This window comes from Epinephelus fuscoguttatus, linkage group LG9, assembly GCF_011397635.1.
Source record: "Epinephelus fuscoguttatus linkage group LG9, E.fuscoguttatus.final_Chr_v1".
NCBI lineage: Eukaryota > Metazoa > Chordata > Actinopteri > Perciformes > Serranidae > Epinephelus > Epinephelus fuscoguttatus.
This window is the reverse complement of record NC_064760.1, coordinates 28,318,750-28,333,572: the sequence shown is the minus strand read 5'-3', so window position 1 is coordinate 28,333,572 and position 14,823 is coordinate 28,318,750. Positions and strand designations below refer to the sequence as shown.

Sequence of the window (14,823 nt, the reverse complement as noted above, 5' to 3'; positions counted from 1 at the left end):
GCGTTACCATGCAGTTTGAACTCGCCAAGTGTCGAGGGGCAGGCCCTGGAAACATTGGATGACTTTGTTGCCATTCAAGGCGGTCTGATATTTTCTTTAATTATTGATTCGTGATGAGGCCAGCAGGAATCACGGGCTCATGCATAAATTCTTTTTCACCATTTTCTCGTTTGATTCCACTATCATGCCAGATTCATTCATATGGAACTAGTAATTTGTAGAGGTGACAATCAAAAAGTATGCTTTTTTTTCTTCCCTCAAGTCTTTATTTTCTCTTGCACCAGAAACAAGGATGTGGTGTTGGGTAAATGGCCTTCAGTGTTCAGGCTACCATAAAGAGGCTTTCTTGTGCTTGCCTGCCCTTCTCTCTCTTTCTCTCCCTCTGTTTCTCTATCTCTCCCACTCTCCTGCTCTCAGATCAGACTTTGCTCCAGCCATGCTATTGGGCAGCGAGCTGTAAACAGGAGCTGTACACTGATCCAAGTGGCAATCACCTTCATTCAGCCCCACGCCCCCCTCCTGCCCCCTTCCCTTCACCCTGCTCCTTTTTTTTCCAAGTCTTGTCGGCGTGCTGAAATCTTCACCCCCCCCCTCAAAAAAAAAGAGGATGAAAAATCTTGTGGGAATGACTCCCTGTGTGGAGGATGGACCACTGGGTATGTCCCTTGCTCATCGCGAGCTCGACACACAGGCCCTTTATGTGGTTGTGTGGAGGGTGGCCCCCTTCCCTCCTCTGCTTCTCATCCACACCCCAGAGGCTCCCATTCAGCCCGGGCCTGGCTGGGGGGAAGTTGGAGCTCTTTTGTAGTGGGGGATTCTTAGGGGAGGCTGTCAAGGCTGCGACTGTGTGGGCCTTTATTTCCCCAGAGAAGAGAAGGGGGGAGAAACGATAGAGGGAGAGGGCAAGAGGGAGACAGGAGTGGGGTGGGAGGGTGGGTGAGTACCAAAGGAGAGTTTGGACACAGACGGCCTTGTTAGCCGGCACCCCCAAAGAGGGAGAGGATGAGAGGGAGAAAGAAACAGGGGAGAAGGCGAAGTAAAAGCGAGAATGAATTCAGCAGAAAGCCAAAAAACTTTCCCTCAGTTACGTCACCACTGTTATTCCCATCCTCCTCCTCTCTTTCCTTCTACTCCTCCCTATCCGTTCCCTCCATCTGTCCCCGTGTAAGCTCACTCTTCAGCTCAATAACAAGCTTTTGCCCTCCCCCTCACCCTTCCTCGCCCCCTTCTCACCCTCCGCCATTACTTTACACACATTCCATTATCTGGGAGACCGGGCTAAGAGAGATGTCTGGGGTCAGAGCGATCATTATCATCACCTCTTTCCGCTACACTCTGAGTTATAGCCCACCGTATAGGAAACAGACATTTAAATCATAATCAATAGAGTAATATCAATACTGAGAGGCATGGCTAAAGGAAATCACTGCCACGGCTCAGGAGGAAAAGGAGACGCTCAGTGTCGACTGAGATAGTGGCGCACGCTTATTGATAAAATCCGATCAGGCTGGAAAAATGCATTATGTGGCATCATGCTCGGCACTGGCGCTTTTTTTTTTTTTTTTTTTTGAAAAATAAACTCTCTGTCATTGGTATTCAGGTGATGCAATGATTGTCGCTGGTGTGCGAAAGTGTGTGGAATTGGAAAGGTGTTGGATTTGAGCGGTGATCTCCTGGTCTCTGCTGCTCAGGTATTGCTTCCGGCACGTTGGCTGAAGCTCAAACACTGCAGAGAGGGACGCTGTCATGCTGTATACATTAACTGACCCTCTGGCCATGTTCAGGTGACAAGGAGCAGCTCAGCTCCTCGTAAGGGAGAGCCGCGCTACACACACACACACACACACACAATGTTTTGTTCGGAATGGACGATGCAAGGTGACAGGTGTGACCTGACCCGGCCACGGGCCGGACCGCGGTCGCCGCTGCCACTCCGGCTGAGATCAGGACTGAATCTCTGACTCTGTGCTGCCACAATGAGAAAAATACCAGGTCTTCATACCGCAGAAGTGCACCACATCACTGTCAAGGGAGAGCGGCTTTGAGACACGATACAAAAACACATCATGTAATCAGTCAGGACAAATTACAGTTCTAACATGTAGAGAAAGAGCGCAGAATCACTGTTATTATCTCATACAGTTTGTTTGTGGTGAATAAGGAAGTCTCATGCAAATTCCGTGTCTATTTCAGCTGACATGTTGACAGGTTGGATTCCATTTTTGAGTGTCTTTGTTTCAAGCGCTGAGACAATAAGAGGTGTTATTTGTTGGCATGACCTTTGGTGACTTATGTAACCAGGTTTCTCAAAAGACGTTATGAAATTCATCTTGTGTTTGACATGCATGATTCAAGAAGGGTTGACTTAAATAAAGATCAGTTGTATGAATTCTTTTCCTCCAGAGTAGTTCAACTTCAGGGCATTTTTCCTTCTCTTGATGTGCCCGTTTCCTTTGTCTAAACGAAATGTTTGAGCTTATACAAAACAATGTCTTGTTTTTTAAGAGGAAAAAGCAAACCATACACCACATTTTGTTCAGCCTGGAGGTGTACGGCTTGGGCTTCGCCTCAGTTATTGAAACTGAGTCGGAGAAAAAAAAAAATCCCACTTTTAATCTACAGTTTGTTCTAGAAGTCACAACAGGCACGATTAATAATGTCACAGAGAAAATTAAATTAGTACAAATTGATTTGTGTGCACTTTACTTCCAAAGTATCAGATCAACTGGAACTACTTACTATTTAATGATTATTTTATGTTTGTGGAATTAACTTGACGGGGACACTGTAATTGTGTATACTGTTTGTGCCCAAGCTAATTGGTCAGATCATTTAAAAGAGAATTTGCATATCGATTTGAATTCAGGCAGCTAACAAAGATGGATATGATGTGATTACTGTTTATAATTAAATGCTTATTGTAAAGCGGCACCTAGTGTGTATTAAAAATCTCAGTTGAATGTCAGGTTGAGTAGCGCAGTCAAGCACATAACCAGCCTGACCAAATAGTTCAGAAGCACTGAGCTGCAGCCCAGAATCCCAAGGTCCTGTGTAGGAGTGAGCTGTGAACAGATAGTGCACTGCACATCACGGTTCATGTGCAGCCAGAGCCCACGCAGTGCTGATGAGACGGGGATCATCTGCTAGATCTGGAAATCTATAACCCAATCCCCTGTGAGTACAGAGGTTCGGAAATTTAGATCGCTCATATGAGAAACAAAGGGAACGTGCTTTGTGTCATTCTTTAAAGAGTCAGTTCCCGTACCTCGTTCTGGCAAAGCAGACTGAAAGTCCAGAGGTCGTGTATAGATGATGGATGTAAAGAAAAAGCCTGAACACTAAACACGTCCAGAGCACAAGCATAAAGTCAACGGTCTGCTATAAATGTAAAAATAGAAATAACCATGCATAAAAACAATTACTTTGCTATCTTAATTGCTTTCCAAAGAAAATACTTTTTGTCACCTTTCCAATTAAAACATAACCAGCAGCTATATTAGATGTATTTTTAAACGGTGCCTGCAGCATGTCTTGTTGTCTAAGATATTGGATTCCACCTCCACATTTTAATGACCAGCTTCATTTATAGATGCAGAAGAATCAACACGGCTAAACACAACAAAAAAAAAATCACCAAAAAGACTAGAGGATTGAGCGGTGCTTTATTGTGCCAGCTGGGGATACAACTCTAATGATTTGCATTTTGTCATTTAGTAATGCCTCATATTACAATTCCAAATGGATAATGTTTGCTACATCTTTTCAATTAGACCAGCAGTTGCACAGAGTCCCTTTTTTACATGCCAGTCTCCTGACATTTCTGAACCCATCTGACGTACACTTTGGTGTAGTGTGAGCCACTTCGCAAATGAGGGTTATTCTGGGAGATTCACGTCTCCTTTTTCTCTCCACAGCACCCGGGAGAGGGTTGTAAAAGCTGTTGTCCTTTAGTTATGACGGAACGAGAGGAGGAGTCGCAAGAGGAAAAGAAAAGGAAAAGCTCTTCAACCGGAGTCCTCCTTTCTCCTCTCCCTCGCTCTCTCTGTGTCTCTGTCGTCTGTGTCCGTCTCTGTTCCTCTGCCTGTCTCTTTCACTCTCTCTCTGCATGTGCCCTGCTGCTCTGTCATCCTCAGGGATGCGTCTGAAGGAGACCATCTGTTGATCCATTTGTCTCCTGCTTTGCTTCCTGTGCCACCGCCTCTCTCCTATCGATGATCAGGCCTGGCCTTTCCCCTGCCCACCCTCTTTGTTGCTGCCAACAGGCACTCCGGGCGAGGCGGGTGTGTGCTGTTGGGGGTGGGGCAGGAGGCTGTGCCCTCTGTAGTCTCTGTTTCACACAAAGAGAGAAAATTGGGGTTGGCGGACATGCATGCTTTTTGTACATACATGAACCCGGACCAGCTGCTTTCTAATCAGCCTTTATCTAAAGTTGGCCTCGCTGTGCTGACCCGAGTCAAAAAAACACAGATATTTTTATTTATTTTCCGAATTGTTGATATCAAAACTATTCCCTTCCTCCCCCTTAGGACTTAAACACAGAGCTCATCATTATATGGAGGCATAGACCATGAAATAGATGTTAGAAACAACGCTGTGATGCTGAAGGACCATCACTGGAGGCACCACCAACACATTTATCGCTTGTGAAGTGTTGCCACTAAAGAGAGGGGGGGTCTCGGTTTCCACGCACGTCTCCCAGCTGTCACCTCGCATGCATGTTCAGGGGTTTGATGGACACTGAGTCCACCGTGGGGACTTCAGGGATTGCTTGCCTTTGATCTTCTCCCACGACTCTCGATTACCCATCATTCAGCAGGGCTTAGGCCCTGGAGAGCAGCTGGGAGAGGGTGGTGTGTTAACACGAGCTCTGATGTACCCAGGAGAGACTCCCTGTCCGACTCAAGACATCATATAGCAGATTACACAGACACGGAGGGAAATGTGCACGGATAGTGCCTGTTGTGAGTGTTTAGAGTGAAAGTATGTGGGACTTGGGAGTGAGAGAGAGGGAGAATCGAAATATGTCAGAGGAAGGTGGTAACTCTGATAGGATATATAATGAGGTTGCAGTCCATATGGAGGGTTTTGCAGCATCAAAATGATTGTAAATCTTGTTATCATGTCTTTCTCTCTCCGTCTGTGGAGCTTTCGTAGATTCCTAAGGATTTCATCAGGACTGCTCAGTATATCCGATGATAGGTGCTCACCCGGGGAGACATGCCATTGATTTCCCATAAGGTGCAGATGACATGTGGTCACACGCACTCCTATTTTACCAACAGCCGTGTCATCCAATAAGTCATGATTTCAACGCTGCTGTCACCCGGCGTGCTGGTTTCTCTGACATAATCAGGGTGGGGTTAGTCACTGCGGGTAACCTTTTATACTGCAGGTGCACACGGAAAATAAATATCTGCGGCATATTGCATGTACAAGTTACAAAGAAGCTGCTTTTTCAATTTGTTCAAGTGCAAATGTGATTAGCTGTTGCTGGGTGACTTCTTAATCTCTTAATATGTGTGTGTGTTACAGGCTTCCTCAGTACCGGTGACCAGGCTGCTAAAGGGAACTACGGGCTCCTGGACCAGATCCAGGCTTTACGGTGGATCAGCGAGAACATCGGCTTCTTCGGAGGGGACTCAAACCGCATCACTGTGTTCGGTTCTGGGATCGGAGCTTCCTGCGTCAGTCTGCTCACCCTCTCCCACCACTCTGAAGGTACAGTACAGCAGAGAGGAGGGGGGTGGCGAGGGGGATGGGTGATACAGCTGTGGAGCTCATGCCTGCTGGTGTGTAGGCTGCTTGATATTAGAAACTGGCGATGCGAGTAGAGAGTTATTGACTAATGCATTTCTACTGTACTGCACAGCCGTAACGAATGCTTTAAGAAGCAGGTGTTTGCATTTAAATGATTGTGATGTTCATTAGCATCCGGAAATTGCAACTCTACGGCGGATTTGGAGCCACATGTGACGTCCTCTGCTGGTCTGCTAGAACCCCTCTCTGTGTCAGAAATAAACATGTCGGTATAATGTGTCTTTGTACGCAAGATAAAAAGGGACATGTTGTACCAGGGAGAGCTTTTTAGTGGCATGCTAAATGACACACACACACACACACACACACACACACACACACTGTTTGTAAGCAATGTTGTTTATCTGCTGGCTACCTTAATGCTACCTCATGATGATTTACTGCCAGTGCTGGCCATGTCTTTAATACTAAATGCAGCATGCGCGCTGAACCTGGACACACGATAAACATCCCTCATACTCATGCTCCTCTAATGCATCATTGAATTAAGATGGAGCCTTACTGCTTACAGGTAAGTTCTTGCAGGAGGTGCTTTGGCTCATGCGAATGAACTGATCCTTTGAGCTCTGTCCATGAAATGCACCCTGCAGAGGACACAGTATCATCCTTAACCTGGAGTTATTACAGTCAGTCACATATTCGTCCATGCGTTTTAAAGAGCTGGCTGTTTGTTTTTGCATTTAATTGATGGCGGTGTTGTGTACATGACAGGCTATTAGGATATTGAGGTGTAGCAATGTTTATGTTGTTGTTTTTTTACATTGTTTATGTGGTGTTAATACACCAAATGAGAGATCTTTAAAATCAGCCACGCTCACGCAGCCTGCTTGTGAACATGTTAACAAGCTGCAAACGTGCTGCTTTGGACACGCGTGGTTGGAAATGCAACATGGGGCTTTTTACTGTACATTACATCCAAGTGAATTACATTAAAGAAATCACTCTTGCATGAGAGAAAGGATTGTTCTAAGGCAATATTGTGGTCAGGAAACTATGAAGTGGCACACGCCCAACCACCACACGCACACATTTCTTTTTCTTGTCACTAGGCAGAGTAGAATCTCTGTTCCTGGATTTTTGATTAGTAGACCGACGTGCATTTGAAAGAGGTCATTTTTGCTGCTCTTCTTTGGTCGCTATTACAGTGCCAGGGATTTGTGATGTGTTTTGCGTTCTCCAATTTGCATTAAAGTGTTACTAATTGCCTTGATTTCCTCCGATGAATGATGACTGCTTTTGGATTGAATTTTTACCATAAATGCCTTTTTTTATTCATACTCCATAATGTTACGCTCCATGTAGCATGTTATTATACTGCCAGTGAAACCATCTCCTCTGCCTCCCAGTAAATTGGATATTACCGGGTCTGTTTTTTCCCCTGAATGGAAATGTATGCCCCACTGATGGGATGAAAAAAAAAGAGCCAGTAAAACTTGAGGGATCCTAGGAAATTGAAACAGGAAGCCTTCTATCACGCCAGGACTCTTGCTGCGAATGTTACCAATGGCAATCAGATTTCACACAGTCTCTCTCGGAGCACAGATTGTTGTAATTATATAAAGTTTAGGACTGGAGTGGGCTGCTGGATGTGACAGGAAATCCAAGTGAAGAAATGTCTTTTTGCACCTGCTTTCTCTACCTCTGCTGTACTCAACCCCTCCTCCCCATCATCATCCTCCTCCTCTCGTATAGTCTCAACTGTTGTGGTGAAAAATGCTAGGATACTCTTGTTGCCAAGACAACGCGGTAAACAAGAAAGGAATCAAAAGTGTCTGGATCTGCATGGCAGCAAAAATTGATGTAAAAATCTATAATCAAATGAATTATACACTGTGGCATGAGCACACCTGGTTTCAGGTGGCTTCTGGTAATGGGTTTGTGTAATCATTTCCCATCCATGTTAGTAGACCCAGGACGAGCGCCTTATATTGAGTTTCCTACTTTGCACTCTGAGTGGAAATTAAGTCGGGAAACAAGATTGTAAACAATGCATGTGGTTCCACCTTCATCTCCTGATTTGGCTTTTTATTTGCAAATAAAAATTCATACTCTCCGGCCTCCAAATAAAGGCAGCGGCGTCACGTTAAATGCAGCGTGCTTGGATTTAGGAGGAGCACACAGCAGGATACGATAACATAGCATAGAATTCACATGTGTCTCACACACAAACATTTTCCTTCACCTGCTGCTCAGATGCAAGATAACGAGGCCCAGGTACAAAAAGAAAAAGTAAATCAGCGATGACACACTGTTCTGGAGCTCCCTGGTGTGTCGCTGTATTTAATGACAGTATTCCCACTCTTACTGTACACAGTCTGTCATCACTGCCTACAGTGCATAGACTTTCCATCTAACAGAGACTCCTTTTATGCCTGTTGGTGGCAGAGTGACAACTTACTTCAGATGCTCCATGCTCCTCCTGAAGCCTATTTAATAAGCTGGATCCTCCTATATCATCCTAGCCCTCCGGCCTCTCTCTTTGATTGCCTGCTCCTCTGGCCTGGCCTTGGTGGCGTCTTCATGTGGGCGTGCCGAGGGCTCTAGTCACAGGGTACATCCATCACCTCCCCCCTTCTGGCCGGCGTTGAGGCTGGCCCGGCCGTCCTCTCGTGAGGGCTGGATTTTTTAGACCCCGGTCCCTGCCCTGCCTCCTCCATCTAATCTCCTCCTCACTGCACCCATCTGTCTCCCTGCCTTCACAGACAGTAAAAGCATGCAAGGGGACACACGCTTTCTCTCTATGTGCCAGCGTGTGTCTCTCTCCCTTTCTCCCTCTCTGGGTTTCTGCTCCCTAGTCTGCAGCATGTGTGGTGTGTTGCTATTAATAAGATGGCTGCCTTGTCTGCTATGTGGCAAGCAATCTAGCCGCACATCTGAGACTTTGGAAGCAGAATGGTCATTAAAAGCGCAGTCCCTCTCGGCAGGAGAGTGTTTTTGACCAGCTTATTAAATGTAGCTCAACAGTTGTGTTCCCACAGAGGGAAATCTCTGTCCCCATCTTCTTTTTCTCCGGCTTCAAACAGAAAACGGCTGAAGAAGTTCAGAAGCAAGGACATTAGCCAGTCCCATGTATTATCTATCTGGCATCGCACAGGCACTAATTGAACATGCAGATTTGGCTTTTTCCCTATCTCCTAATAATCATTACGATATAAAAAGCGAGATGGCTTCTCTGCACATGAACAGAATACCAAGTAGCCAATGACTCAGACGTGTGTATCTGTACATATATCTCTTAGTGCAGTCGATGTTTCTGTTTCTTCCTCTACAACCTACTGAAGACATACTGTACATCTAAGCACATATGTCTGCATCAGTGTGCGCGTCCCAGCTGTCCACGTATGTGCACGCGGGCACGTCTCTACACGGAGCACACATGAGGGAAGGGCTAGTCGTAGAGTCGCTGAAGGTCGTTTGGTTTCTTTTTTTCCCTTCTCTTCCTGTAAGCAATCAGGATAAAAGCTCCGCTTCTGAGGAAGTGCTCCCCTTTTAATGGAACGTCTTGGACATTAAAGACAGCTAGTGTGGAGGATCCTTCATGCCAATGTCAGCTTTCATTTTTATTAAGACTTCTGGGTTATTGAGGACCATAAATGTGCATGTTAAATGCTTGGGTTTTATTACAGCAGTGCAATGAGTACCAAGGTTTTTTAATGCAAGACACCACCTGGCAAACACTGAAACCCCTTGAACCATGAGTATTAAGAGGGCAGTGTGACAGGTACTCGGTTTTCAGCTAAGGGTAACAAGTTTTTGAATCCATTTAGTGTGAAGTATAGCATAGAAGGTCATTAAGTGAAGGAATGTGTCGTGGGATGTGTAGAAATCGTGGATCAGAGAGAGTGAAAAAAATCAAATGGTGTGGCAGGACATTTCTCTCAAATCAAATCTGAAATATTAACTTTATTAATGGCGGCTCTTCATAGTGAACTACTTGCTGTGGATTTTTGGACTGAAATTTATGATTCATGCAGTCTTGGAAAGGATGTGACTTGGAAGTCGTAGGAATTGATGTATTACTGCACAATTTCCTTCAGCTGATTGGCCGAGAAACTCGAGCTTCTGTTTGAGTGACTTGAGTGTGATGTTATGATTACAGTGAGGCACAAACTGCCGTGTCCTTCATGATCAAGTGTGGTCAAGTACGTGCAGTCGGTGAATCATCAGAAGGCAAAATGGCTGCCAGAGAAAAGCTTTAATAACTGAAACTAAAAATGACCCATCAATACTCCTGCTGCACTTTTTAGAGGATCAGTAGGTTTAATCTTAATTTTAGATTGATAGAGACTTAATTTAATAAATACTGAATATTTAGCTTGATTTGTTTTATCACAAATGCAGCAACATTTATCACTGAGTTTGTGCTGGTCTGACTTTTTTTTTTAAACATCTGTAGTGGTCAGTGTTTCAAACACCCAGCAACACTCATCACAGTTTTGTTATTTCTTTTAACACACCTTTTTCTCTTTACCACCACTGTCATCCCTGTGGAGGAACAAGACTTCTTCCCCTGTGGTGCAAACAAAACAAATACCTCATATAGAAAGGCTACTGATACAGAGGTAACAAATAAATTGAAGTAATAAAAATATAATAATAATGGATTTAGGACCCCTAATGAAATCATGCTTTCAATAGAGTCTTTTTCTCCTGTTAATTATATCAATTGCTTCATTAATTCAACAGATGCCTCATCATCACATTGACTTGTTTTACACGTCTGTGTAAAAATGCCACACAAACAGTATCGAGATAGAGCTGATTCAGGAGGTGACAACTTTAGTCTCCTTACTAAGTTATGTCCTCTCCGCTTTACTTTCATTCATTCTTTATCCTGTTAGGGGTCGCGGGGGGGCTGGAGCCTATCCCAGTTGACATTGGGCAAGAGGCGGGGTACACCCTGGAGAGGTCGCCAGACTATCACAGGGCTGACACATAGAGACAGACAACCATTCATACTTACATTCTCACCTACCCTCCTGAGACCCGAACCTTTGTTTGGTATGCATTTTCAATTTTTCCTAGCTGTTTGAGATTAGTCGGACCTGATTAGTATAAAAAACTAAAGATTGTCTGCGATAATAAATCCATCCAGCAATTTTTGTGCAAGAGGCAAGGTATACTCTGGACAGGTCACCATACTATCACAGGGCTGACACATAGAGACAGACAACCTTTCACATTCACACCTACAGCTGATTTAGAGTCACCAATTAACCTGCATGTCTTTGGACTGTGGGAGGAAGCCGGAGAAAACCCACGCTGACATGGGGAGAACATGCAAACCCCGCACAGAAGGACTCCCTTCTGGGATTGAACCAGGAACCCTCTTGCTGTGAGGCGACAGTGCTAACCACCACACCACCGTGCTGCCCTGTGATAATAAATAAATTAGTAAAGTCCCAATATCCTCAAATAAGACAACAATAAAGCCATAATAACCTCAAAGGAGACAATAATAAAGTCCTAATGTCCTTCAGTGAGCTGATGGAAAAATTCCCAATGTCTGCAAATGAGTACTTTCTAATTAACAGCGTCTCAGCTTGTTAGTGTTGCTAAAATTGGTCAAATTTGTGTGGCATATCAAACTAGAAATGTCATGAAGCATAAATAAACAAGTCTCAACCATAGAATTTAATCAGGATTTATACCTTGCCCAATTTTGTGTCGGAATCAGCTGCAGACTGACTTGGCAGAGATGGCTGCCATCTTGTTTTTCATGGATTAGTGCATTGTGGTCTTACTACCATTACATGGCACAAATGTGTCCATGAACAAGGACGAGAGGCCTAAGTTAAGCAGAATAACATATAAGGTCCAGTAAACCCAAAATATAATGTCCTTATATGAGGACACAGGGTCTCAGGAGGCTACAGGCAATTTAAGGTCACCCAATAACCTAACTGACACAGGGAGAACATGCAAACTCCACACAGAAGGGCTCCCCACCCCCAGGGTTTGAACCAGAGACCCTAGTGCTGTGAAGCGACAATGGTAACCACTGCACCACCATGCCGCCCAAGTTCTGTATATGTTAGTTTTATTAGTAGCATATTAGTGCTACTTTTGATGTTTACAGTAAATGCGTTGAGCTGACATGTCCAAATATGCACAATTAGTCAATAAATCACTTAGTCAACTAATAAAATGCCAACGTTTCAAAGGTTCCAGAGCAACAAATGTGAATATTTACTGTTTTTCTTCTACAATAGTAAATCTAATATCTTGCTGTCTGTTGGTCTGTCAAAACATGCAATATGAATTTGTCATCTTTGGCTTTGGGAAACTGTGCGGGTGTCTTTTTAAGTAAGTTTCATTTTCTGCTATTTGATGGATCAAATGATTTATTTATTAACCAAGGAAATAATTGACACATTAATCTATGATTAAAATAATAATCAGTTGCAGCCCTAAATATGTGCCACACGTTATTATACACTACATCTGACATGGATTGCTGCATTACTCTTCACTATTTTGATCATTATATTTAACTAGTCCATAACCACTGAGTGCACAGTTGCCCATGTACAGTTTCACATTTCAAATTCAGTCAGTTGCTATAGCGCCCCCTTTGGCCATTTGATGTAATATTGCTTCATTCGTATCCTCCCATGACCCTCTACCACTGTGCCAAATTTCACATGGATTGACCAAGTCAGTGAGGAGAAAAATGTGGAACAGAGACACAGACACACAGACAGACAGAGTTTTTGTCATTATATAGTAAGATAAGATACTTAAGTTGCAAAATGACCATTTGTATATCAGTATATCAATTACTCATTGTGTTACCTTGAATTTGTGAAGAAGACTTTTTTTTTTTTTTGCATGCCTCCATGGTAAATGGAGGATAGAGAAAGGCGAACATTCTTCGTGAGTCAAAGTAAATGGGGCCCACATTTAACAACGGCAAAACCATATCAAAACACCGATTTACAAACTCTCACACAACTCATGCAGTATAATCCAAGACTCATTTGTCCAATTGTGTGCTCAGTACTTCCCTAACATATGTGTCTTTGCAAAAACATTCTGATTAAAAACACATCGGTACAAACAATCTCACGCATGGCCGAGTTGTGAAAATGCATGTGTTTGAAAAGTACTGAGCATATGACTGGATAAATGAGACTTGGATTACGCTGCTGGAGTTGTGTGAGAATTTGTAAACTGAAGTTTTGATGTAGTTTTGCTGTTGTTAAATGTGGTCCCCAATGACGTCTTTGGATTCTCCGTTCACCATAGAGTCGTGTGGGGAAATACACAGTTTCCTCCACAAAGTCAGCGCAGTTAGTAATTGATACACACATTCACATTTTGCAGAATGAAGTATTCTTTTAATATTTAGGGGTTTATTGGCATAGTGAGTGACTGCTCCTATCACATAGAAGGTTAGGGAACAGAGTGAACAAATCAGTGTAAATGACTGCTGTTTCTGGCATGTATTTACCTCGTGGACCTATACAGGAAGGAAATAAGACTGACAACGATGTTTATTGAACCTGGAATCAATCTGCCTCTGTCAATCTTGCTGATACAGTGCTACCGTTGTGGGATTCAAAGCCTGCGTTGCCATGAGCACCTAACCTCTGCTCTGACAATCATTCACCATGTACATGCCGACTCGTAGTCGTCCTCGGAGGGAACAATACAAACACTGTTGCAGCGAGGCTGCTGGGAATCGTCAGGATGTGTTGAGCTTTGAGAACTTGTGTACTCATTCAGCGCTGTATCTTGAAATATCGACAGGTAATCTAAGGCTAAACGCTGCTCCAAATTACCCCATCTTACAGAGTGGGGAATGAGGCCAGCAGCCCATATAGATGAAGAGTGTGTGTGTGTTACACTACATCACTGCTTTAACTGTAATGTTACATCTGGCTATGACCTTTGGAAATAACGTGGTTTTCCTATCTGAAACGAGACCCATGGGAGGTTCTTCTTGTGGAAAGGCTTACACACCCCCACGCCATAATGCCCCAGTGCTGCGCTCTCCCACTGTACACATCTGGAGGTGCGATCCATCGGTGTCGACTTCATTTCTGTGGGCACAGGCATCCTGTAGCAGCCATCCATCTCCTGTGGAGTTTAAGCATCAAATAAAAGCACCCTGCAAGAGCCGGGATGTGAATAGGAGTCACCGGGAAAGATAGCTGCGTAACCGCATCCCTGGGATGTTATTCATACACGATTCAGCACCATTGTTGTGCAAATGCCTCGTGCTTGAGAAAAACCAGGGACAATTGTCGAAGTTGAATAGACCCTATTTCTGAGATGTCAAAGGCATTCAGCGACTCGACACTGTAAAGTTACCTGGGTGTTTGGGGCAACAGAATGCCTCCATCTCGAGGTTTGATTTGGCTGTTTGCTGAGGAGTGTCTGTGCATCTCAGGGTGTGAAAAAGGCCTATGCGAGATGAGAGAATGGGGACGCGCCTTGTCAGGTGCCGTATTCTTCCACCTCGATTGACAAGAGCGATAATTAAACCAGGGGGATGCCATCTCTGCGGAGCAAGAATGCTTGTATTTATTTACGCTGACTACTCGGCTTTGTTGTCTGCCATATAGTGTGGCCGTCATTGTGTGGAAAAAGCAAACTGCTTTTAACAAGTGGCCTATGTGGCATTTTTCAGTCACTCTGTGAACGACTGTGTTTTTGACTTTGCGTGGCAGAGGAAAAAATTGCTTTATTTTTACAAAACAAAGATGGAGGATTACTCACCAACTAAAAGGTATTACTCTCTTTTGGACTCGTGAGAAATTGGAAATGGCCTAATTCAGGCAGCAAATAGGTTTTTTCTCTTCACTACTCACTGTTGTAAAGAGAGAATAAAGCCAAGGCTGTGATGAGTAGAAGAAAAAAACAAAAAAAACAGAAGCCCTTTGAAGTAATGTGAGGTGGGAGGGGTGTTATCGGGGTAAAGATGACTCCGCTGAGGTCAGATGGCCAGTGTGAGGTAACACACTAGAAAATAATATCCAGTTGGGCTGTCCATCAGAGTGA

The 14,823-nt window shown here is 44.0% G+C and overlaps 1 protein-coding gene across 2 annotated transcripts in view; it reads left to right on the top strand.

Annotated features, from left to right (window-relative positions):
• Nucleotides 1-14,823, top strand: part of nlgn3a (neuroligin 3a) — a 152,133-nt gene that overhangs the window by 94,782 nt on the left and 42,528 nt on the right. For both annotated transcript variants that reach the window (XM_049586098.1, XM_049586097.1), the window contains one exon: nucleotides 5,533-5,718. In XM_049586098.1, the coding sequence (XP_049442055.1) occupies nucleotides 5,533-5,718 (186 nt within the window). The remainder of the gene's footprint in view (nucleotides 1-5,532; nucleotides 5,719-14,823) is intronic.